General features: G+C 44.7%; 1 protein-coding gene across 1 annotated transcript in view; it reads left to right on the forward strand.

The window, feature by feature from the left end:
* LOC143927334 (short transient receptor potential channel 2-like) overlaps positions 1-27,639 on the forward strand; it is a 125,785-nt gene that overhangs the window by 10,051 nt on the left and 88,095 nt on the right. The window contains exons 2-4 of the mRNA XM_077451339.1: positions 9,155-9,847; positions 22,796-22,999; positions 27,363-27,527. Coding sequence (XP_077307465.1) covers positions 9,155-9,847; positions 22,796-22,999; positions 27,363-27,527 — 1,062 coding nt within the window. The remainder of the gene's footprint in view (positions 1-9,154; positions 9,848-22,795; positions 23,000-27,362; positions 27,528-27,639) is intronic.

Genomic DNA, 27,639 nt, shown 5'->3' on the forward strand with positions numbered 1-27,639 from the left:
GTCCTCCTGACCAGCCCCCTGGGCTCTCATGGCCTGGGGTGGGGATCCACCCGACTCAAAGTCTCGGGGCTGGTTGGCCTGAGGCAAAGTAACTGAAAGAAGGATTCAAAGGTGGTCCGGTGCCATCTCGGTTTGTGGAGAGGCCCAGCAACTGTGAAAGTATCCAGGGGAGGACTCTTCGGGAGAAGGCCACGCACAGGTTGGCTTCTCAGCAGGAGCCTGGAGGCTAAGTTGAAAGACCCCAAGTGAATCTGGTCTTGTATGGTATCGCCGGACCGCTTGCAAGATACCGGTACCGTACAAGGATTCTCTGAGTTGTCTACATCTTTCAGTTTTATTCAAGTGTTCTACAACAAGTCTGTGGCAGAGACTTTGATTTAAACACCCTGTTGGCTGCTAGGCCTGGTGAGAGAAGGACTATCCAATAAGGGTGAGGATCCAGCTGTGAATGGCTGTTCTCTGGATTTCCTAATGTGAGAGACTCCTTTGTCCGTTTGATTTAGTTCAAGAGTATCTGGAATTTCCTACCTAAACACTCTAACCCTACTAGGAGAGACTGTGTTTGTTTATTCTTTTTGCAAATAAAAATCCCTTAAGCGGATCTGACGTCAGTCTCTGCAGTTCTTGGGCCATCTACCTCAGGAAACCTTTAGACATACAGGAGGCCAAGAAGGTAACAGTAAGCCCAATTAAATCAACCGCTCCTTCGGGAGTCAGTGCTACATTTAAAGAGGAGCTGCACAAAAAAAAAAAAATATTAAAAGCCAGCAGCTACTAATATTGCAGCTGCTGACTTTTAATAATATCACACTTACCTGTCCCAGGTTCCAGCGATGTCGGCGGCAGATGACGAGCGATCGCTCGTCTCGCTGCAGCCACCGCCGCCATCCTCTGTCAGGGAATCGGGAAGTGAAGCAAGAGGGCTTCACTGCCCGGTTCCCTACTGCGCATGCGCGAGTCGCGCTGCGCTGGTTCCCCGCTGTGTCTCTGGGAACTGTGTGTTTCCCAGAACACAACGGGGGGCGGAGCCATGCGGCGGTGGGCGGAGCCATGCGGCGGTCTGGCCGGAAGTGGGTGCAGTTACCTGGATTATCCAGGTAACTGCACCCCCCTCCCCCCCGAAAGGTGCCGATTGTGGCACCGGAGGGGGGGAGGGATAATACTAGCGGAACTTCCCCTTTAGGGTGAAGAACCGCTTTAAGATACACTTTAAGGTGAACTTGTACATACATTTAAAAATCCCAGCTTAGAGTAGACTCTACAAGATGCCTTTGTTTCCCTGTATTTGGAATGATATCCTACTTTGTGTGCCCCTCTGAATGAGTTTCACTACAGGGCTAAAGCTGGCCATACATAGCCAGCAGGCTGAAGAAAAACTAACAGATTCCTCCATCCACAAGCAAGTTGAATGGAGGAATCCCTAGGCCATTGTATTCTGAAAGTGTCAGTTCCTCATCCAAAGCAAAAAAAAAAATGTATGTATATGTATATGTATATGTATATGTATATGTATATATATATATATATATATATATATATATATATATATATATATGATAATATACACACCCTGAAGAGTAAAACTACATAATTTTATTAGCTATATATAGCAAGTTACAAAATAGTGATCTAAAATCCCCTAATCCCTTACAAAATAAAACAAGCGAAGTTGCAAAGATAATAAATGACTTCCACTAGTTTTATATCCTCCCCCAAAAAACATTTAAAGAGGAAGTAAACCCTGATGGGTTTACTTCCTCTTTCATTCCCTGCAAAGGCAAAGCATAATGGACTACTATGCATCGCATAGTAGTCCATTATGTGTCACTTACCTGACACAGGAGCCAGCGATGTCACCGCTGTCCCCTGTAGTCCGCCGCATCCATCTTCTCGGTGGGGTCTCGCAGCTCCGCCGCTGTCATTCGGCGAAGCCGCGATGACGTCACTCCCGCGCATGCGCATGGGAGCCGACACACGTGGCATCTCCATCGTTGAAGATGCCGCGCTCAGTGCGCCTGCGCGCCACTGTCTACGCCACATGCGCCGTAGACAGCGGTGCCTGTCTTCGGGCAAATATCTCCTAAACCGTATAGGTTTAGGAGATATTTCTTGGACCTACAGGTAAGCCTAGATTAAGGCATCAAAGTGTGTTGTAAGGGTTTACAACACACTTTAAACCAGACTATCCATATAAGGCCCCTTTCACATGGACGATCTGTTGAGGTCCGCCTGTCAGTTTTAGAGAGGTCTATGGAGCGTCGGATGTCAGCGGTGACATGTCCGCTGACATCCGACCCGCTCCGATCTGAAAAAGTGTGACGGAGGAAAAAGCTATTTTTCCATCTGTCATTGGATCGGGTGACGACGGACACTGCGGTCCGTCGTCACCCGATCTCCCATAGGGGAGAGCGGCGCTGTGACAGGTCCGTCCCCTGCGCAGTGTGCAGAGATGGACCTGTCATCTTCCTGTTAAGCAGAGATCGCTCCGGCGATCCCCGCTGAGCAAGTGGATATCCACGGGGCGGATCAGCACTGATCCGCCCCGTGTGAAAGGACCCTAATCCATCCTATCCACAATGGAGATGGAGATATGCATTCAGTGAATTCCTCCCTCGCTTTGATAAAGAGCACTCCCCAAAGCACCTGTTGTTAACCCCAGCTACCTAAAGCAAGGACTGAATTGTGAATTTTCCTGTAAAGAGCAATACTGTTATACAGAGTTATTTACACTGCTCAATACGGAATGATACAATTAAAGCCATCTAAAACCAAGATAAATAACCAGAATGTCAGAGGTCAGTCACAAAGTATCAAAAGAACCGTCATAAAAAAAGTGTGTTGTAAACATTCAGTACATTTCTTATGAAAAGAGGGAGATACCTCTAAATATATATATATATATATATATATATATATATATATATATATATATATATATATATATATATATATATATATATAATTTTATTTATTTTTTTTGCTTTGGATGTACTACTGTTATTGCCCATGATAATTAATTGGTGAGTGCTACACATTAAATGAGGTGGGATTCCTATATATTCAAATTTTTTTCTCTATAAGACCCATTTCACACTGGGGCGTTTTTTCAGGCACTTTAGCGTTAAAAAAAGCGCTTGAAAGAAGCCTCATCTGCAATCCCAATGTGAAAGCCCAAGTGCTTTAAGAGCCCTTTCACAATGTCAGCACACGAAAAAAACGCTCATAAAGCTCCACTTAAACTAGCAGCGCTTTACCAGCGTTTTTTTAAAGCGCTATTGGGGCGCTTTTAACCCATGCTAGTGGCCAAATAAAGGGTTAAAAGCACCCACAAAGTGCTGCTGCCAAAAGGGCTTTTCAGGCGTTTTGCAGGCGCTTCCCATTGATTTCAATGGGAAAGGGCGCTTTAGGAGCGTTGTATTCACCGCTCCAAAAGCGCTGCAAAGAAGCTGCTTGCAGGACTTTTTTTGACGCCCTGCCAGCGCAGCGCCTCAGTGTGAAAGCACTCGGGCTTTCACATTGGGATTGCAGTTGTGGCTTCTTTCAGGCGCTTTTTTTTAAAGCTAAAGGGCCTGAAAAACGCCCCAGTGTGAAGGGGATCTCAGTGTGAAAGCAATGGGGCTTTTACATTGGGATTGCAGTTGCGGCTTCTTTCAAGCGCTTTACAGGCGCTTTTTTTAATGCTAAAACACCTGAAAAACGCCCCAGTGTGAAAGGGGCGTAAGTGTCAGTTCCTACCAGACTGGTCAAAGTTCAGTCTATGGCCAGCTTTAGTTCTGCCATTCCACTGTCCAATCAGAGTGCCCTTACTGGCCAGAGGACTCCTCTTATTTGACAGCAGGATAACAGTTGGCGTAATGTAATGAAATTCTGAAAAAAAAAAAACATACATGGGGGTAAGTGTCAGAGCTTTATAACACAGCAATTTGTTTAATATTTGATGAGGTCATCCATGTCTGCTGGGGAAGTGGAGTAGCTGGAAAACCACAAGCACTATATAAATGTTTGTTCTTTTAATGGACATCCTCTGTAAGTGCTAGAGAGACATGAAATTTGATTATTTAACACATTAACATATGTAAGTGCCATATCCATTGTAAAAATGGATATGGAAGTGAACCTATCCAGGAAACTGGCCTTCACGCACCTTAAAACTGAATTCCGGGATAAACAAATATTGTACAAAGAGGCATGTGTATTCTCACTTAAAATCTTGGTATCTTCTTGTATTTCTTTAAGATCTCTGATAATTTTTTCTTGAAGCCAGACACACATGTTGCAATCTGATTTTAATTTTCTCTATGCAATTGTAACACTGTCTCCTGAAGGAGCGGCTGATTTAATTGGGCTTACCGTTACCTTCTTCACCCCGTGCGCGTCTAGGGGTTTCCCAAGGCAGATGGCCCAAGAACTGCAGGGACTGACGCCAGATCCACTTAACCACTTGCTTACTGGGCACTTAAACCCCCCTCAGTCCCAGACCAATTTTCAGCATTCAGCGCTGATGCACTTTGAATGACAATTGCGTGGGCATACAACACTGTACCCAAATGAAATTTTTATCTTTTTTTTTCCCACAAATAGAGCTTTCTTTTGGTGGTATTTAGTTACAGCTCTGAGTTTTATTTTTTGCTAAACAAACAAAAAAAGATGCATTGGTGGACACTGATAGGCTGCACTGGTGGGCACTGATAGGCATAGTTAAGGCGGCACTAATAGGCACAGATAAGGCGGCACCGATGGGCACAGATAAAGCGGCAAAGATGGGCACAGATGGTTGGCACGGATGGGTGGCACGGATGGGTGGCACGGATGGGCACTGATAGGTACCACTGATAGATGGGACTGATGGGCACTGATAGGTGGCACTGATAGGTGGCTCTGATAGGTGGCACTGCTGGGCACTGGTAGATGACACTGATGGGCACGGATAAGTGGCATTGGGGTGCAGCACCTTCGAGGCAGATTGTGGGCACTGCTGGGTGGCACTGCTGGGTGGCACTGCTGGGTGGCACTGTGGGCACTGCTGGGGGGCACTTACTTTTTAAACATTTGGCACTGCAGGGGGCAGGTGGGCACTGGCAGGGGGTAGGTGGGCACTAGCAGGGCTGGCCGTGATCGGGACTGATGTCCCGATCACAGCCGCCGGTGATCGGCTTTTTTTTTTCTCCTCGCGCTATCAGCGCGAGGAGGAATAATAGCCGATTACCGTCTCCGTTATATCACATGATCAGCTGTCATTGGCTGACAGCTGATCACATGATAAGGAGTCGGGATCGACCCCTTGCACGGATCGGTGATCAGGCGAGTCTCATGGAGCAGGCCGCTCGTGCACAGGACGACATCAATAGACGTAGTCCCGGCAAAGGAGATCCGCGCTGTAGCCGTCATTTGGCTATAGCACGGATCTCAAGTGGTTAAAGGGATTTTTATTTGCAAAAAGTAGTTAATGAACACAGTCTCTCAACATAGGGTTAGAGGGTTTAGGTAGGAAAGTCCAGGTACTCTTAGTGCTAATTCAAATAGGAAAAGTCTCTCACCAGTAGGAAATCCAGAGAATAGCCATTCACAGCTGGATTCTCACCCTTATCGGATAGTCCTTCTCTCACCAGGCCTAGCAGCCAACAGCATGCTTCAATCAGATACAGTCTCTGCCACAGACTTGCTATAGAACACTTGAGTAAAACTGAAAGTTTGTAGAACACTTGGAGAACCCTCGTATGGTACCAGTATCTTGCAGCCAGTTTGGCGATACCACACGAGATCAGATTCACTTGGGGTCTTTCAACTTGTCCAGGCTCTTATTGAGAAGCCAACCTTTGCATGGCCTTCTCCCGAAGAGTCCTCCCCTGGTTACCTTCACAGTTGCTGGGCCTCTCCACAAACCGAGATGGCACCGGACCACCTTTGAATCCTTCTTTCAGTTTCTTTGCCTTGGGCTAGCCAGCTCCGAGACCTGTAGCTAGGTAGATCCGCACCCCAGGCCATGAGAGTCCTGGGGGCTGGTCAGGAGGACCAGGACCATCAGCCAGAAAGCACTTCTGGACCGGAACCCCGAAAAAACATGCCGTCATCACCTTAAGTACCCTCTCCCAGATTGCACAGCAAGAGTGACACTGCCACTGGGCTGGTTCCTGAGAGAGAGTAAACCCTTAATACACCCAACTAGACTGCGTTCTTGACCCTGCCAGGGACGATAGCACCACCCATGGTCAGGCAGAACACCATGCAGTCCAGCCAGACTGGAACTGAGGTCAAAATTTTGAATAATTAAATCCAAAACCAAACTACGGTTCCAGGAAAAGTTAAATGACAAAACACATAGCGCGTGCTCTTCAGGAGCCGGCGCTACACAATCTTCTTTAGCGTTACCTAAACAACAGATTCCACTTGTTTTTGGTTAGGTAATAGGAAAAGCAAATGGGGTAAGTGGCGCTACATTAAGTAGTCCCTGACCAATAATGCACCCTCTCACACTACAGTACTCAAGTGATCAAATATTAATAAATCATGTATACTGACATATATTAAATATGATGAAGTGCATATATTAAAAAAAAAAATTGCTACCACACATCAATGATAACAATATATATGTGGTTAATACTAAATATCCCAAAAAATATCAATAATTACTCCTATATGTGAAAAAGTGAATACCATAAAAAATTCCAGTCCATCAAGCGATGATAAGTGCACCAGCCAAAAATGTAATAAATAAGTGTAAAGATATAATGAAAGTTGCAAAAAAATATATATAAAAAGTCCAAGAACAAACAATATTGGTGTTATATAATTAGTGAAGCTCCAAAATGACCAAGTGCTCAACAAAACAAGTGACTCTTGTGCTCAGTAGATCAGGTGACTCTTGTGCTCCATCTCAAGGGTCCCCACTCACCAGCTCCCCCTACCCCTGTAGGGGTGATAGGCATATATGGATGACCATGGGAGATCTTTCCTGGTGGCTTCTTCAGCGATTCGCCGATAGGCCCTCTGACTGGCTCCTCCAACCACTCCAGCAGAACAGGATATCCACACCGATCTCCTACTTAGCACTTCCTAAGTCACAGTATCCAAAAAAATTGTTCAAAGGCTTCCCAAGGCTATATCCATGTTACCCCCATGTTAGTCTCTCTCTCCTGCTCCTGTATGTTCTCCTCAGCTTCCAGGTTTTTGAGCGTGCTCCCTGCAGCAATGTCACAGCTTCAAAGGAACTACAATTCTCTTGACGCTTAGCGTCATCACGCATGTGCAGTGCCGCTTTTTCACTGTGTGACGACGAGCCTGAGCCACACTTCCACTTCAGCAAAAAAAGGGGTCATTCAGATTACAATAGCAAGGCACGGGAGGTGGAGCTACAGTGTCTTGGACACGCCTGCGGCTCCCCTGCCTCCTGTGCCTGTGAACGCACACAGCGTCTCCCTGCAGGGATATAGTCCCAAAGGAGGGGGCGAGCATGCTGACTAACCCGCAGCCAGAACGGCTCGGATGATGGGGGCAAGCTTCTAGAGGAGGAACAGAAAGGTTAAAATCCACACACAGAAAAAAAGCATTTAAAAAGCAAAACAAAGGAAAAGGTAAATGAACCCAACAGTACACTACCTTAAAGGAACATAATAGAAAATACAAAAACGAACATTTAGTATCACTTTAAAGTGGTTGTAAACCCTTACAAACCACTTTGACCTACAGGTAAGCCTAGATTAAGGCTTACCTGTAGGTCCAAGAAATATCTCCTAAACCTATACGGTTTAGGAGATATTTACAAAAAGACAGCCACCGCTGTCTATGGCGCATGTGCCGTAGACAGCGGCGCGCAGGCGCACTGGGCAGGCCACAGATCGCGGCGATATGCCGCGAGTGTCGGCTCCCGTGCGCATGCATGGGAGTGACGTCATCGCTGCTCCGGCGAATCACAGCGCCGGAGCAGGGAGACCCGGAAGTCACTCTGGGATCAATGGCAGCGGCAGACATGAGGAGGACTGCTTCGGGGGATTCGTTCTCAGTTAAGTTATTCATAATGAGCTAGTATGCTATGCATACAGAAAGGTTTCTTCACAGTAAGAGCTGTGAAAATGTGGAAAAGACTCCCTCAAGGGCTGGCTAGCTCAGTAGCTTTCTTTAACCACTTCAGCCCTGGAGGAATTCACCCCCTTCCTGACCACGCCATTTTTTGCAATACGCCACTGTGTCTCTTTAACTGACAATTGTGCAGTTGTGCGACACTGTACCCAAAGAAAATGTATGTCCCCCCCCCCACAAATAGAGCTTTCTTTTGGTGGTATTTGATCACCTCTGAGTTTTTTATTTTTTACGCTATAAACAAAAGAAGAGCGACAATTTTGAAAAAAACACAATAGCTTTTACTTTTTGCTATAACAAAATATCCCAATTTTAAAAAAAAATATGTCCTCAGTTTAGGCCGATATGTATTCTTCTACATATTTTTGGTAAGAAATAAAATAAGCGTATATTGATTGGTTTGCACAAAAGTTATAGCATCTACAAAATAGGTGATCGATTTATGGCATTTTTATTATTATTATTATTTTTTTTTTTTACTAGTAATGGCAGCAATATGCAATTTTTAGTGGTACTGCGATATTGCGGCGGACAAATCAGACACTTTTGACACATTTTTGGCATCATTGACATTTATACAGCTATAAAAATGCACTGATTACTGTATAAATGTCACTGGCAGGGAAGGGGTTAACACTAGAGGGGCGGTCAAGGGGTTAACTGTGTTCCCTAGGTGTTTTTTGACTGTGGGGGGATGGGAATGACTAGGGGAAGAGGACTGATTGGTGTTCATACTTAGCATGAACACATGATCTGTCTGCTCTCCCCTGACAGAAGCCAGATTTGTGTGTTTACACACACAGATCCCGCGGTTCTCGCTCTGTTACAAGCAATCACGGGTGCCCAGCGGTCATCGCATTGGCTCTAGGGAGCAAATTGGATCATGCTTTCCTGGGTTTTTTCCCCTTCCTCTGGATCAACTGTGGGTATGGGATTGTATGTATTTTTTTTCCTTGGTTGATCTAGATGGACTAGTGTCTTTTACCTGACTAACTATGTAGGGCATATGGCCAACCTCAACATATTGTCTGTCTATGACTGGTCATTAACACATTCTGTACCCTTATTTCCCCAGCCCGCCAACTGGAGGGAGATTGTCAACAAGAAGCTCAAGTTTCCAGTGTCCCTCATCAATGCCATTCATGATGGTAACCTCATCCAAGTCCAGCAGCTCTTACAGGTTAGTGATGGGATCCTGCGGCAACTGGACGACAGTGAGGACCGGTCATGGCGGGAAGCTCTCAATCTTGCCATCCGGACGGGGAATGAGGAGATCATGAAGACCCTGCTGCACTGTGTAAAGTTTGACTTCAGACAGATCCATGAAGCCCTGCTGGTGGCCGTTGACACCAACCAACCACACGTGGTTAAAATGCTGCTGGACCGCCTGGACCAGGAAAAAGGGATCAAAATGGACATAAAGTCATTCTCCCTGGCTTTCTTTGACAACTCTATTGACAACTCCCGCTTTGCTCCTGGGGTGACCCCGCTAACCCTGGCCTGTGAGAAGGACCTCTATGAGATTGTGGAAATGTTGATGAAGAAAGGCCATATTATCACAACTCCACACAAGATCTCTTGTGCGTGCATGGAGTGCGGTAATGGACGAAAGTATGACTTGCTGAAATTTTCGCTGTCTCGCATCAACACATACAAAGGATTAGCCAGCAGGGCCTATCTGTCCATTGCCAGTGAAGATTCCATGTTGAGGGCCTTCAAGCTGAGCCGGGAGCTCAAGCGCCTTTCCAGGAAAGAACCGGAATTTAAGGTCTGATTCAGTAATACTGTTTTATGTGTGGGTCTGCTAAGAATGCCAATGTAGGGGATAGCTGTATGGATATGCAGTGGCACTTGCAAGCAATATCCGCCATGTTCAAGTCAGTATTCTAGGGTTGTTATTGCTCACCTAGGCTAACTGTATTTTTCTGTCCACCCCTCTCACATGTATATCATTGCTTGAGTTTTGGCAATGAGGAGTTTTAAATGTTGCAAATAGCATTGTAATGTATCGGGGGGGGGGGGGGGTCAACTTCCCCATACTTTATGAACATGCTGACAAATGCAAGCACTCTAATCTCCGATGAGATATAGTCACATACTCAGCACAACAAAGCTGAGAATGCAGAGTACAAGAAAGCCACACTACAATGATATCATTTCCATTTATAAAACTTTATTGACACAGATACTGTATGGCACCAGTCGCCACCAAGCAACCAGCCCTGCTGACGTTTTTCATTCTCCTGGTGAGACGTGTCATAGAGGGGCAGGAGGGTAAATGTGTCCAAGGTTAATGAACAAAACTGACGTCATTGGAGTTATTATTGTGTATAGAATTTGTACAAAGCATGAATGACCTCCTATAGCCAACACCCTACTGTCTCCCGCTGAGGGGAACAGTGGATATTGGAGTGGTGGGACTTTTTGGAATGTTGAGCATGCAATAAATTTGGTCACCCTTCCCCAACACACACTTTTCATTTGACACTCTTTAAACCCCCAATAGTCAGCTCTGCTCTACAGATGTTTTAGCTTTATTGACCAGGTACTCCAGCAATTAAAGGTTTGAAAAGAAAGGTTTCTCCTGCCCCTCTTAATGTCAGCCTGCTACAGGTCAACTCAACCGCCTAGGACGCCTAACTAGCCCACTTCAGTTTTACTGCTACAGGGCGGCACCTGTGCGCCAGATCATGTATACATATGTGAACTGACACTTCCAGGTAGGGGGCAAGTGCGCATGCCGCCAGCGGTTCACTTCTGCTATAATTACACTTAACGGAAGCCGATAGGTGGATATATGGTTACTCGATGTCCTCCGCCACCTGCCTATTGTAAGGCAGATGTAAAACCAGGCAGATCTCCTCTCTGACAGTAAGGCAGGCATGGAATTTGTGTCCCTGCAAAGCAGGGAATAAATTCCATCTCTCCCCTAGTTAAAGCACCTCACACAGTATACATAAACACTGGTTAGGCACATGGTTAACCCTTTGATTGCCCCTAATGTTAAACCCTTCCAGCCAGTATCATTAGGACAGTGTATATTTTTTTTTTAGCAATGATCAGTGTATTAGTGTCACTGGTCCCCAAAAAGTGTCAGTTAGTGTCAGAATGTCTGCTGCAATATTGAGTCATTGATCGCCACTATTACTAGTAAAAATAAAAATAAAAGACAAATTTAACCACTTCAATACAGGGCACTTAAACACCTTCCTGCCCAGACCAATTTTGAGCTTTCAGCGCTGTCGCACTTTGTATGACAATTGCGCGGTCATGCTACACTGTACCCAAATGAAATTTTTATAATTTTTTTCCCACAAATAGAGCTTTCTTCTGGTGGTATTTGATCAACTCTACGGTTTTTATTTTTTGCGCTACAAATAAAAAAATACCGAAAATTTTGAAAAAAATAATGTTTTTTTTGTTTCAGTTTCAAAACTTTGTAAATAAGTACGTTTTCTCCTTCACTGATGGGGCTACACTGATGGGCACTGATAAGGCGGCACTGATGGGCACCAATGTGGCACCAATGTAGTGGCACTGATGAGGTGGCATTGATGGACACTGATATGTGGCACTGATGGGCGACACGGATGGGCGACAGGGATGGGCGACACGGGCGGACACTGATAGGTGGCACAAATTGGCACTGATAGCTGGCACGGATTGGCATGGATGGGCGGCACAGATGGGCGGCACAGATGGGCATGGATAGGCGGCACAGATGGGCATGGATAGGCGGCACAGATGGGCACGGGTGGGCACTGATAGGCGGCACAGGTGGGCACTGATAGGTGGCACAGGTGGGCACTCATAGGCGGCATTGGTGTTATACTATAGTAATGGATGTCAATCAGTGCCAAACAATAATGCATGCCAATCAGTGATGCCCATTGTGGGCACTGATTGGCATCCATTATGGGCACTGATTGGCATCCATTGTGCTGACTGGCATCCCTGGTGGTCTAGGGAGGATTACCTTTTCCCTGGTGGTCTGGTGTCGTCCCTGGTGGTCCAGTGTGGGCATCCTCGGGGGGGGGGGGGGCTGTGCTGATAATCGATCAGCACAGACCCACCCTGTCAGAGGAGCAGCCGATCTGCTCTCCTCTACTCGCGTCTGACAGACGCGAGTGAGGGAAAGCCGATCACCGGCTCTTCCCATTTACACTGTGATCAGCCGTGATTGGACACGGCTGATCACGTGGTAAAGAGTCTCCGTCGGAGTTTTGTTTTGTTTTTTTCAAAATTGTCAGTATTTTTTTGTTAATAGCGCAAAAAAATAAAAATGTAGAGGTGATCAAATACCACCAGAAGAAGAAAGCTCTATGTGTTGGAAAAAATAACTTTTATTTTATTTGGGTACATTGTCGCATGACCGTGCAACTGTCAGTTAAAGTAACACAGTGCCGTATTGCAAAAAAAATGGCCTGGTCATGAAGGGCAAGTTGTTAAACTCCTCACCTAGGATTCATTCTTCTCCTGCCCTCCTAATACCCAAATGGAAGAGTGCTGCTACCCCCTCTCAGATTCAACCTCTCCTGGGTAGATGGTCTTCTTTGTTGGTAGTAAATGAATTAGAAGGTGCATGGGCCTTGTTATTGCCTGGCATAAAGTGCTGCCTTTTTATATAATGTTCTGCTCTTCTAGGTTTCCCATGTTATTTTCTTATATCCCTTAGTAAGCTGATGTAAAGAGGGCAAGGAAACTGGAAAATTGTCTTTGGATATTTACCGTAATTTTCTGTTGTGAGAGCAAGCTATGGGATTGTTGGAAGAGGGTCAAAACACAGATATATACACAGTATCTCACAAAAGTTAGTACACCCCTAACATTTTTGTAAGTATTTTATTATATCTTTTCATGTGACAACACTGAATAAATTACACTTTGCTACAATGTAAAGTAGTGAGTGTACAGCTTGTATAACAGTGTAAATTTGCTGTCCCCTCAAAATAACTCCACACACAACCATTAATGTCTAAACCTTTGGCAACAAAAGTGAGTACACCCCTAAGTGAAAATGTCCAGATTGGGCCCAATTAACCATTTTCCCTCCCTGTGACGCGTTAGTGTTACAAGGTCCCAGATGTGAATGGGGAGCAGGTGTGTTAAATTTGGTGTTATCGCTCTCACTCCCTCATACTGGTCACTGGAAGTTCAACATGGCACCTCATGGCAAAGAACTCTCTGAGGATCTGAAAAAAAATAAATAATTGGTACTATACATAAAGATGAAGAAGATTGCCTATTGTCAAGCATGGTGGTGGGAGTGTCATGGTCTGGGGCTGCATGAGTGCTGCCGCCACTGGGGAGCTACAGTTCATTGAAGGAACCATGAATGCCAACATGTTCTGTCACATACAGCAGAGCATGATCCCCTCCCTTCAGAGACTGGGCCTCCGGGCAGTATTCCAACATGATAATGACCCCAAAAACACCTCCAAGGCGACCACTGCCTTTCTAAAGAAGCTGAGGGTAAAGGTGATGGACTGGCCAAGCATGTCTCCAGACCTAAACCCTATTGAGCATCTGTGGGGCATCCTCAAACGGAAGGTGGAGGAGCGCAAGGTCTCCAACATCCACCAGCTCTGTGATGTCATCATGGAGGAGGGGAAGAGGATTCCAGTGGCGACCTGTGAAGCTCTGGTGAACTCCATGCCCAAGAGGGTTAAGGCAGTGCTGGAAAATAATGGTGGCCACATAAAATATTGAATCTTTGGGCCCAATTTGGACATTTACACTTAGGGGTGTACTTTTGTTGCCAGTGGTTTAGACAATAATGTAGACAATCAAAGAAAGCAGCTGAACGGCCGCTCTCTCAATACACACCTTTTATTTATGGCAAAACAGTGTTAAAAAATCCAAAACTGGCACATCATGGTTGAAGTTGGTACAGGGCTAACGTGTTTCACATCATATTAGATGCTTAATCATAGCTAGTAACCATAATCAGACTAGAAATATATATATATAGTGAGATAAAACCAATTGAGGAAACAAACACTGCCCAAAACTCCTCCCATATCTAATCAGGCTAAAATGGAAACCTAGTATGCAGAGAAATGGACAGCACATAAAAACAGAGAAAACCAGAGTATCAAACTCTGAAAATATGACATAATAATGATAATAAATTTGTTTAATCAGGCCAATAGAACTGATCAACTGTACTAGCGTGCTATCCCTTAGCAGATGACATTGCTGTAAAATGTTCTAGTATAGACTCAATGTACAACATATACAATATTCAACATAAAAACATAACAAAGCACTGGACAATGCATTTAAATGTATCTGCAAAGCTGAGTGCAATCAAACATGCCACAGAGAGTGACGGAGAGAGGCGATCATTACAGATAACCCTAAGGCCGCGTACACACGCGCGGATTGTTCGCCCAACTTTGTCCGTCCAACAGTTTCGGCAAACAGTCCGCTCAAACTTAGCATGGACGGACATGGCCACACACGACGGACGAACAGTTTGCTGAAACCGTGCGCGATGACGTGAACGGCACGTACGACGGGACGAAAAATACGACGTCCTATACACTGCATTATAGCTTTCGGCGTGAAAATCCTTTCTGAGCATGCGCGCAACTTTGTTTGACGAACAAGCCTACACACGAGCGGGCTGTTCGCTGAAACAAGGTTTCAGCGGACAGTTTTTCGGAAATTCCGAAAAACCTTGTCCGTCCAACTGTCCGCTGAAACTGTCCGCTGAAAGCCCACACACGAGCGGACTGTCCGCCCAAACACTGTTCAGCGGACAAAGTTGGGCGAACAGTCCGCCCGTGTGTACGCGGCCTAAGGCTCCATGCACACTGGAGCTCATAAACTGCAGTTTATTGGCATTTGGGCGTTTCTTTTAAAAGCCCATAGACTCCACTCTATGTTAGCCTATGTGTCCATGCACACATGGACTTTTTTTTAGCATTAATGAGCAGTGGAGTTTATAGGCTTTTTTCTGAACGCCAGAAATTCGCGTTCAAAGTGCCGTTTTTCACCGCCCAAAAACGTCAAACGCTTATAAACGCTCATAAACACGCATTAATTAGCGTTCGGCATTCTATTTTTTCAATGCACTGTGGGAGTTTGGAATGCACTGTGGGATTTTTGGAGTGTCCTCTGTGTATTTTTATTGAAAACGCCCATAAACGCTAACGCTAATAAATGCTCATAAACGCTAGTACAAAACGCTGTTAAAAGCACATTTTTCAACCAGCGTTTTCTGCCAGCAATCTGGTGTCCAGAAAAAGCTTTTTTGAGCTTTAGTGTGTATGGAGCCTAAGTTCATTATTATATTTTACATGTTTATGAAAGTTCACGTAATGATCATTAATATATCAGACACATTTGTGTCAAACATATTTCATTAACAATTAAATAGAATGATATGTAATATCACAAAAACATGTGATCGTTCTCCCGTCTGGTATGTCTGTGGTAAAGAGAAAGACCCCATAATAAAGAAACATTTACAAAAGAAAAGAATGCTAACAAACAAAAGACAAAAGGGTGAGAAGTAAATACAGTCAATGTCACGTGACTAGGCCAAAAGGCATACAGGCGCTGCTTGAAAGCCATGCAGACACACATGTCAATTTATATACAGCATAACACAAAATACACATAGATATCCCACCGCAAACCCACACATATGACATGCATGGACAACAGCAATATAGAAAAACACAGCTGTCCATGCATGTCAACGCGATATATATCACATGAAAAAGATATGAGAATCTTAACAGATATTCAAGCCATGTTTGAGACTATACAGTTACACGTGTTAATGTATATGCGATATACACAAGATATACATAGATATCCTGCACTAAATAATATTCACATATGATGCACATGAGTAACAGCGGTATGGAAAAACACAGCCACCCATGTGTGTCAATGCAGTATTGCAGCACATGAAATATAAAAATTTAAATCTGAATAGGGCATTAATATCAATCCAATCCACTTCAATTAAACTATTCATAAGAAATGTCCCAATCAAAATGTAAGCCAGCTGGTTTTCTTGTGTGTGTGTGTAAAAGTAAATATCCTGTAAACTTCCTTTCTACACAAAATGCCAAAGTTATCACCACCTCTGATGAGCGTACTTATTTTGTCCATGCCCTGAATGACAAGGCTGGATGTGTTCTTATTAGACCCCTTTCACACTGCCAGCATTTTTCAGGCGCGACAGCGCTAAAAATAGCGCCTGTATAGCGCCTGAAAAAAGCTGCTCCATGCACTCCAGTGTGAAAGTCCGGAGACTTTTACACTGGAGCGGTGCGCTGGCAGGGTGTCACAAAAAGTCCTGCCAGCAGCTTCTTTGGAGCAGTGAACACACCACTCCTCCACCGCTGCTCCCCATTGAAATCAATGGGGCAGCACTGCGATACCGGCAACGTTTTGCGGGCAGATTTAACCCCTTTTCATGGGGGTTTTTTAACCCCCCCCCCCCCGCTGGCGGCCGAATAGCGCCGCTAAAACGACGGTAAAGTGATGCTAAAAATAGCGCCACTTTACTGCCGAAGCCCCCCGCTGCTCGGTGTGAAAGGGCTCTTATGATGTTGGACCCAATGTCTGGCTACGTTGGTAGAATGGTCTTTTTCTAGGGTCCTGTTGATAATGGAGCTGGGATAGCCTCTTTCTTTCAATCTGGAGGTCGTAAGAATGGCCTCCCTTTTAAAATCTAATTCTTTACTACATAAATGTTTTAGTCTACAAAACTGCCCAACTGGTATGCTCATAATAGTATGACCCGGGTGATTAGAGTCACCTCTTAGCCCTTGTACACGCGGTCAGAGATTCCGACAACCAAATCCGTCGGAGTAATTTTGACGGATTAATTCCGGAAGAGGTCCGGAAGTGATGTTGCATACACACGGTTGGACTAAGTTGTCAGAAAATCCGATTGTACATAACGTGATGACGTTATTTCGTTATGACGGGACTACGTTCAGGCTAGTAGCCAATAGCTTTGGTCTAGGAATTTGATCTGAGCATGCGTGGCACTTTGTCCGTCGGAGTAGGCTACACATGATCGAAGTATGTCCGATAGGAGCATTTTGTCTGAAAATTTTACCGGCAAGTTGGAAAACTTGGTCCGTCGGATATTCCGACGGAAACAGTCCGATGGTGACCACACACAGTCGGAATATACGACAAAACGGTCCGATAGGAAACATTCCGTCGGAATCTCCGACCGTGTGTACAAGGGCTAAGGAGAGTGTTCCTTGCACAGGGCTTCCTATATAGACTGGACGATATTCGATCTCCATCGGCCGTAAGCAGAACATCCAATAATTCAATCGATGAGGAATCACTGTGGCCCATAAACCAGAGATTAATCTGGTTGTCATTCATGAAGTCCAGCCATGTCTCCAAAGTAAAATGTTCCCCAGAGGCAATAAACAACAGGTCGTCTATATAGCGACAGTATAGCACAGTGTCTGCTCGGCAGGGACTGTCGGCACCCAAAAATGCGGGACCTTTCCCACCATCCCATGTATAAATTGGCAAAGGATGGTGAGAACTTAGCTCCCATAGAAGCTCTGCACATCTGGAAATATAAGTCCCTGTCGAACATCAAAAAAAAAATTGTTAAAAGGAACTCTAAACTCGTAAGAATGAATTCCCGGAGGACAAGAGAGAATTGGCCCAACCTCTTGAGAAAAAAGGAAGCTGCTTGTAAAGCTAGAGCATGTGGAATGGAGGAGTAGAGACTGGATACGTCACAAGTAATCCATCTATAGTCCTCCTTCCACACAAAATCCTTTAGCTGGGATAAAAGGTGAGTGGTGTCTTTGAGAAAGCCCGGTAGCTCAACAACTAAAGGCTGTAGCTGCTGGTCTACCCAATGGCTTAAGTGTTCATTTTGGGACCCTATCTCAGCTACAATGGGTCTGCCTGTAAAAGGACTTAACCCTTTATGTACCTTGGGTAGGTGATGAAATACAGGCATAACTGGGAAATCTGGAGTGAACATTTCTTTCTCTTTTATAGAAAAAAATACCTGCTGAAACTGCTCTATCCCAAAGATTTGAAAGCTCCTTTTTATAAGGTAATGTAGGGTCAACTTTGAGTCTACAGTATGTATTGGTGTCAGATAGCTGCCTCATTTTTATATGTAGTAGAATCAAGGACCACTACCGAACCTCCCTTATCTGCATTTCTAATGACAATGGTAGTGTCATTATTCAGACTTTTCAATGACTCCCTCTCTTCAGATGTAAGGTTATCAAGTCCTTTATTCGATGTATGAGTATGTGCTAGGTGTGTCAGGCCCCCCTCAACCAATTTCTGGAATAAATCCATATTCTTTCCCCTTGAACCTATAGGATAAAAATCCATTTTTAATTTAAACAATACAGCTAAAGGTTTAGAATGAGGGTCAGTGGGGAGAGGATTAGATTCAAGGGCTAGATCCTCAAGATCATAAAGAGCACATACATCAGAAAAAGATTGAGGAAAGGGAGCTGACTCGCCCAATGTAGTTGATGTTGTTCTAGTGGTGCGATCTGTTGTGTCATCTGATACTCCACAATCATGCTTCCTCAAAGTCAAAGCTCTTGAAAATTAGTTTACATCCAATATTGGACCAAATAAATCAAAGTGGTTCATAGGGCAGAAGTTCAAACCTCTGGACAAGAGTGTCTCTTCAGACGGGGATAATGATCTTTGGGATATGTTGATAACATTGATAGTTAGTGCTGCGGCCGCTCCCGTAACTGGTAGCGACTTCCATTTGTTTCTCTTATGTTTCCTCCCTCCCCTCCTCATTTTCTGGATTTTTTTTCTTTTTGTTGGTCCTTAGCGTTCCCGAGTTTAAATGCTGGGTATCTTTGTTGCCAGGGGCGTTGGCAAATCTTCTTGTGTCCGGAGAGGAGTCGGAAGCCGTGCCTGCAATGGTGTCATATGCTGCTTCACTCTCCTGATCTCCTTACATGTTCTCTGGTTGAAACTTGGCTGGAAAAAAAAATATTTTTTTCCATGTATACACACTTATTGTTCTCATAATCGATTCGATCTATGATAACTTTTTCTTTCTTAGTGGCTATGACTCCCTTCTCCGATTTGTCCAATCTTTTGCTGAGTTGTCCGTCTAATTAAAAAAAAATGGCATGATCTTTCTGTGCAGATAACTCATTTTGAATGATGGACATTTCACCTTGGATACAATCAAAATCTATCTTCTTTGGTTTAACAATGATTTTCATCAATTGGAATGAATATGCTGACAATGTGTTTGTCCACTCCTTTTTCAACTCTTCATTACATAAGTCAAACATTGGGAATTTTTTTATTTTTTTTATTCTCAGTCCTATTGGGATTTGTTCAGCTGTAAGATACTCGTTCACTATCTCACTATATATATATATATATATATATATATATATATATATATATATATATATTTCTAGTCTGATTATGGTTACTAGCTATGATTAAGCATCTAATGTGATGTGAAACGCGTTAACCTTTTCTTCTGTACCTACTACAACCATGATGTGACAGTTTTGATTTTTTTTTAACACTGTTTTGCCATGAATAAAAGGTGAGTATTCGGAGTGCATCTGTTCAGCTGGTTTCTTTATTTGTCTACACGATTGCAGAGCCTGCACCTGAAGCTGTGAGTGGGGTGGATGTTCATCTGAGACACTAACATGCCTGGAGTGCCATTACTACTTCTTAGCCCTTGTACACACGGTCGGACATTCCGACAACAAAATCCGTCAGATTTTGTCTGATGGATCTTGTCCGAAACTTGTGTTGCATACACACGGTCGGACAAAGTTGACGGTAAATCCGATCGTACCTAACGTGATTACGTTATTTCGTTACGACAGGACTACGTTCAGGCTAGTAGCCAATAGCTTTGGTCTAGGAATTTGATCCGAGCATGCGTGGCACTTTGTCCGATCGGAATTCTCTACACATGATCGGACAAGGTCCAATCGGATCATGTTGTCGGAAGGTTTTATAGCCCAGCCCTAAAACTTTGTCCGTCGGATATTCAGACGGAAACAGTCCGATGGAGCCCACACACAGTCGGATTATCTGACAACACGGTCCGATCGGACATTTTCCGCCAGAGTGTCCGACCGTGTGTACAAGGGCTAAGACATTAATGGCTGTGCGTTGAGTTATTTTGAGGGAACAACAAATTTACACTGTTATACGAGCTGTACACTCACTACTTTACATTGTAGTAAAGTGTAATTTCTTCAGTGTTGTCACATGAAAAGATATAATAAAGTATTTACAAACAATGTGAGCGGTGTACTCACTTTTGTGAGATACTGTAGATCCTATAGCTCAGGATACATTGGCATGAACACTAAGCTGAGATATAAGAATAAATTTAATCAAAAGGAATGTGGCATACCTAAAATATTTAATGCCCAGAACTGCTCTATAAAGCAAATGATTTTCAGTAATAATGAAACAAACCATATAATACACAGCAAATAAATGTAGACAGTAAAAAATGGCAGAGTTCCTTCACATTTCTGGTCCCTGGAAATAAACCACTTTTCATTGTTGGTTAGTGAAGAACCCTCTTAACATCAGTGAGGAGCTTCCTTAGCCCCTGTACACACGGTCAGAGATTTCGACAACCAAATCCGTCGGATTTTGTTCGTCGGATCTTGTCCGAAACTGTTGCATACACACGGTCGGACTAAGTTGTCGAAAAATCCGATCATTCAGAACGTGATGACGTAATTTCGTTACGATGGGACTACGTTCAGGCTAGTAGCCAATAGCTTTGATGTAGGAATTTGATCTGAGCATGCGTGGCACTTGGTCCGATCAAAATTCTCTACACATGATCGGAGTATGTCCGATCGAACCAGTTGGTCGGGAAATATTTCCAACATGTTGGAAAGTTGGGTCCGACGGATATTCCGATGGAATCAGTCCGATGCATACCACACACACAGTCGGATTAGCCGACGACACGGTCCGATAGGACACATTCTGACGGATTCTCCGACCGTGTGTACAAGGGCTTAGATTTGTGGTCCGTGGAGAAGGACCCCCTTATATATTAGGAGAGAAAAGAATCCCTCTTATATTAGTGGTCAGTGGAAAGAATGCTCCCTACATTGGTGGTCAGTGAGCAGAATGTTCCTTACATTGGTGGTCAGTGAGAAGAATGTTCCTTACATTGGTGATCAGTGGGAAGAATGTCCCTTACATTGGTGATCAGTGGGAAGAATGTCCCTTACATTGGTGATCAGTGGGAAGAATGTCCCTTACATTGGTGATCAGTGGGAAGAATGTTCCTTACATTGGTGATCAGTGGGAAGAATGTCCCTTACATTGGTGATCAGTGGGAAGAATGTTCCTTACATTGGTGATCAGTGGGAAGAATGTTCCTTACATTGGGGATCAGTGGGAAGAATGTCCCTTACATTGGTGATCAGTGAGAAGAATGTCCCTTACATTGGTGATCAGTGGGAAGAATGTCCCTTACATTGGTGATCAGTGGGAAGAATGTCCCTTACATTGGTGATCAGTGGGAAGAATGTCCCTTACATTGGTGGTCAGTGGGAAGAATGTTCCTTACATTGGTGATCAGTGAGAAGAATGTTCCTTACATTGGTGATCAGTGGGAAGAATGTTCCTTACATTGGTGATCAGTGGGAAGAATGTTCCTTACATTGGTGATCAGTGGGAAGAATGTCCCTTACATTGGTGATCAGTGGGAAGAATGTTCCTTACATTGGTGATCAGTGGGAAGAATGTTCCTTACATTGGTGATCAGTGGGAAGAATGTCCCTTACATTGGTGATCAGTGGGAAGAATGTCCCTTACATTGGTGATCAGTGGGAAGAATGTTCCTTACATTGGTGATCAGTGAGAAGAATGTTCCTTACATTGGTGATCAGTGGGAAGAATGTTCCTTACATTGGTGATCAGTGGGAAGAATGTTCCTTACATTGGTGATCAGTGGGAAGAATGTTCCTTACATTGGGGATCAGTGGGAAGAATGTTCCTTACATTGGTGATCAGTGGGAAGAATGTTCCTTACATTGGTGATCAGTGGGAAGAATGTCCCTTACATTGGTGATCAGTGGGAAGAATGTTCCTTACATTGGGGATCAGTGGGAAGAATGCTCCTTACATTGGTGATCAGTGGAAAGAATGTCCCTTACATTGGGGATCAGTGGGAAGAATGCTCCTTACATTGGTGATCAGTGGGAAGAATGTCCCTTACATTGGTGATCAGTGGGAAAAATGTTCCTTACATTGGGGATCAGTGGGAAGAATGCTCCTTACATTGGGGATCAGTGGGAAGAATGTTCCTTACATTGGTGATCAGTGGGAAGAATGTTCCTTACATTGGGGATCAGTGGGAAGAATGCTCCTTACATTGGGGATCAGTGGGAAGAATGTTCCTTACATTGGTGATCAGTGGGAAGAATGTTCCTTACATTGGGGATCAGTGGGAAGAATGCTCCTTACATTGGTGATCAGTGGGAAGAATGTTCCTTACATTGGTGGTCAGTGGGAAGAATGCTCCTTACATTGGGGGTCAGTGGGATGAATCCCCCTTACATTGGGGGTCAGTGGGAAGAAGGCACATATCAGGAACATGATATTTTGGGTTGACATATTCTTTAAAAGTCCAAAAGGGAGCAAATAAGAGAAGTTAATTGTTGGCATTTCTGTAATTAAAATGTTTCTAATTCTGTGATTCTTGCAGCCAGAGTACCTGGCCCTGGAGGACCTGAGTCAGGAGTTTGCAGTGGAGCTGTTGGGCATGTGCCGTAACCAGAGTGAAGTAACGGCGGTGCTGAATGACTGCGGTGACGACAGCGACGAGGAAGAGTTGGACATTCAGGCCTTCGAGGAAGGGATCCCCAACCTGTCCAGATTGCGGCTGGCTGTACACCACAAACAGAAGAGGGTAACATCTCCTGTGATTATTTCTGTAGATTTAGATAACTGGCCATTACCAGGAGGCCAGAGCTGCTCATGTGACTACAATCATTTTTAAGGGTGAATCCAGTGATGTATGAATTATAAGAGGAGCCTGATCAGCTGGTTTGGTCCTTGGCTCCATACACGGACACGCTGACATCTTCTGTAATTCAGAGCTCGGTTCCTCTTCACCTCTATTCCCTATATGTGTTCCCGCAACCCAAGAGATGTTCCAACCCACTTTTGTGTGCTGCAGCTCCTCCTGCTACATAATATAAAGAGAATAAAAAACCCAGAAGGAATGGTAGAATCTTATTATGGGCACATCAAATGTGCAGAAAACAAGAAACAGAGATGCAAACACCTAGTGCATTATCTTTAGCACTTTATTAACCACTTGCTTACTGGGCACTTAAACCCCCCTCAGTCCCAGACCAATTTTCAGCTTTCAGCGCTGATGCACTTTGAATGACAATTGCGCGGGCATACAACACTGTACCCAAATGAAATTTTTATCATTTTTTTCCCACAAATAGAGCTTCCTTTTTGTGGTATTTAGTTACAGCTCGGAGTTTTATTTTTTGCTAAACAAACAAAAAAAGATGCAAAAAAAAAAAAAATCATGTTTTAATAGTTTGCTATAAAATTTTGCAAACGGGTCATTTTTCTCCTTCATTGAAGTGCGCTGATTAGGCGGCACTGATAGGCTGCACTGGTGGGCACTGATGGGCTGCATTGGTGGGCACTGATAGGCTGCATTGGTGGGCACTGATAGGCTGCACTGGTGGGCACTAATAGGCACAGATAAGGCGGCACCGATGGGCACAGATAAGGCGGCACTGATGGGCACAGATAAGATGGCACGGATGGATGGCACGGATGGGCACTGATAGGTACCACTGATAGATGGGACTGATGGGCACTGATAGGTGGCACTGATAGGTGGCTCTGATAGGTGGCACTGCTGGGCACTGATGGGCGGCACTGCTGGGCACTGGTAGATGACACTGATGGGCACGGATATGTGGCACTGGGGTGCAGCACCTTTGAGGCAGATTGTGGGCACTGCTGGGTGGCACTGTGGGTGGCACTGCTGGGTGGCACTGTGGGCACTGCTGGGTGGCACTGACGGGGGGCACTTACTTTTAATACATGTGGCACTGCAGGGGGCAGGTGGGCACTGGCAGGGGGCAGGTGGGCACTAGCAGGGCTGGCCGTGATCGGCTTTTTTTTTTCTCCTCGCGCTGACAGCGCGAGGAGGAATAATAGCCGATTACCGGCTCCATTATATCACATGATCAGCTGTCATTGGCTGACAGCTGATCACGTGATAAGGGGTCGGGATCGACCCCTTGCACGGATCGGTGATCAGGCAAGTCTCATGGACTCGCCGATCACAGAGCGCGCCGTGCGCGCCCCTCAGGGGGCGCGCAGGCCGCTCGTACACGGGACGACGTCAATAGACGTAGTCCCGGAAAAGGAGATCCGCGCTGTAGCCGTCATTTGGCTATAGCGCGGATCTCAAGTGGTTAAAGGATGATAGATAGAAAACATAATATACTCACAAGCCAAGTAGACTGATAGAATATCAAAGAGCACAGAATCCTGAGGTCCACTCTCTGAAAATAGAGTGAATAATGATGCCAGCTTACACGTTTCAGTGAACTTACCCCCCCCCCCCCCCCCCTTCTTTAGAGCAATGGCAGACTTCAGAATCCTGTGCTTTTTGATATGCTATCAGTCTACTTGGAAAATCTATAATCTAGATATATAAACTCGCGCTGATGGTATGAAAAAATTGGGTGATAAAAAAAATGAATGAAGCTGTTATACACAAAGTGCTAGACACCTGGACATAGTAGTAAAATATAAATACAGCGGTCACAAACAAAAACCCATAATAAGTGATGACAAAGACATAAAGTCCATATAAAAACTGTGAATGGGCTTCACAAATAAAAAATGCAGGGAATGCTTCACATCTGGTGTGCAGAAGGTGCAGAGAAAATGTTGCAGAAAAATGTTCAGGTGTACCCAGACACCCCCACATGTGTCCCCAATCACCAAATCACAATGACACCCAGCTCTGCAGTCTGGGAGTCAAAATAGGCTTATAGTGATATCCAGAGGATGTTGCAGGATGGCAGGTTCACTGATGAGATGATAAAAGATCCTTTAACGTTAAATACGCCATACAAAAACGGGTACCCAAAAAGGAAGAAAAAAGGGGGGACCAATAGTGAAGTATGTTCAGACTGGAAATGTATTGCACATAAAAGGTTATACATACAAAAGTAAGTTAAAATCAGGCATTGAAATGATCAGAGGATGCAGCAAACACCATTCGTTAGCGTTCCCACGAGATATGAAATGAAGTCTGTCCCAGAAGTGTATCAGTCTACTTGGCTCTATAACACTTTAACCACTTAAGGACCGCCTCACGCCGATGTACGTCGGCAGAATGGCATGGCTGGGCACAAGCACGTACCTGTACGTTGCTTTTTAAGTGCCCAGCCGTGGGTCGGGAGCACGCCGCCGCTGGCGCGCTCCCGACCCGGTCCTGAGCTCCGTGACCGTGGCCGCGGGACCAGCGGACCCAATCGCCACTGGTGTCCCGCGATCGGATCACGGAGCTGAAGAACGAGGAGAGGTCTGTGTAAACAAACCTCTCCCCGTGCTTCCCTGTGTGGCTGTCACCGATTGTCTGTTCCCTTTTATAGGGAAGGACGATCAGTGACATCACATGCCAGGCCACGCCCCCCTACAATAAAAAAAAACACATAACGTCATACATAACACCTACACTGCCCCCTAGTGGTTAACTCCTTCACTGCCAGTGTCATTTACACAGGAATTTACACAGGAGTGCATTTAAATAGCACTGATTGCTGTATAAATGACAATGGTTCCAAAAATGTGTCAAAAATGTCCGATGGGTCTGCCATAATGTCGCAGTCACAATAAAAATTGCTGATCGCCGCCATTACTAGTAAAAAAAAAATATTAATAAAAATGCTATAAAACTATCCCCTATTTTGTAAATGCTATAACTTTTGCGCAAACCAATCAATAATTGCTAATTGCGATTTTTTTTTACAAAAAATATGTAGAAGAATACGTTTCAGCCTAAACTGAGGAAAAAAAAGTTTTTTTATATATTTTTTGAGGGTATTTATTATAGCAAAAAATTGTCGCTCTATTTTTGTTTATAGCGCAAAAAATAAAAACCGCAGAGGTGATCAAATACCACCAAAAGAAAGCTCTATTTGTTGGGAAAAAAGGACGCCAATTTTGTTTGCGAGCCATGTCACACGACCGCGCAATTGTCAGTTAAAGCAACACAGTGCCGAATCGCAAAAAGGGGCTTGGTCCTTTGACTGCAAATTGGTCCGGGGCTTAAGTGGTTAATAAAGTGCTAAAGATAATGCGCTAGACGTTTGCACCCTCTTTGTTTCTTGTTTTGTGCAGTGTTGGATTTCCCCGATCTGAGGAGGGCTGCACCGATTTATCCTTTCTGGTCTGGGTTGCTGAGTGCTCTTGATACTTGTGGTTCCCATGGCAGGTGCCTCCATGATTTGTGAGTACTGAAGTGTCAAGTTTATATATCTTTTTTTTTACATCAAATATACAGACCTGGGAACTCAGCACAGGGATGGTGGGAACCCCTCATAATGGGCACAACAGGTGTACAGGCCCGGGGACTCTGTCCAGGGATGGTGGGAACCCCTCATAATGGGTAAAGCAGGTGAACAGACCTGGGAACTCAGCTCAGGGATGGTGGGGACTCCTCATAATGGGCGCAACAATTGTTCAGACTCCAGAACCCCTCATAATGGACACAGCAGGTGTACCGACCCAGGAACCCAGCACAAGGATGGTGGGAACCCCTCATAATGGGCACAGCAGGTGTACAGACCCAGGAAATCAGCTCAGGGATGGTGTACAAACCTGGAAACTCAGCACAGGGATGGTAGGAGTCCCTCATAAAGGACACAGCAGGTGTACCGACCCAGGAACCCAGCACAGGGATGGTGGGAACCCCTCATAATGGGCACAGCAGGTGTACCGACCCAGAACTTATAGCAGGGATGATGGGGTTTATTAGCACAGCAGATGTGTAGTCATAGAGTGTGTAGGGATCTCACCAATAGAGTTCCCAGCAGATGCCATTTGTAAATAAAACATCACTCATGGGTGGGGGGACTGATAGATAACAACGCACGTTACTGGGGTAAATCAGCTTTGGTTATGCGCAGGCTTTCACAATTTCCAGCATGTTCATTTTTCTCCAGTTTATTCACTGATCTCCACTGTGATTTGTCTAATCCTTTCCTGTCCCCTTCTTCCAGTTTGTGGCACATCCCATCTGTCAGCAGGTCCTGTCCTCCATATGGAGTGGAAAGCTATCCGGGTGGAGGGGAAGTAATATGATTTGGAAGCTCTTCATTGCTTGCACCATCTTCCTTTCCATGCCTGTCCTCTGCCTCATCTACTGGCTGGCTCCCAAATCCAAGGTACGCTTGAGCTGGGGGTGTTCTGTGTATTTTTGATGTACAGAGGTATATGGTGGGGGTCAGAAGTATGGAAATCCAGAAATGGGCGGATTTACTTGTAACAAAGATTTTT

The sequence above is a fragment of the Lithobates pipiens genome, unplaced genomic scaffold, assembly GCF_037356315.1.
Source record: "Lithobates pipiens isolate NorthernLeopardFrog02 unplaced genomic scaffold, aLitPip1_a1.2 Scaffold_23, whole genome shotgun sequence".
NCBI classification, from domain to species: Eukaryota; Metazoa; Chordata; class Amphibia; order Anura; family Ranidae; genus Lithobates; species Lithobates pipiens.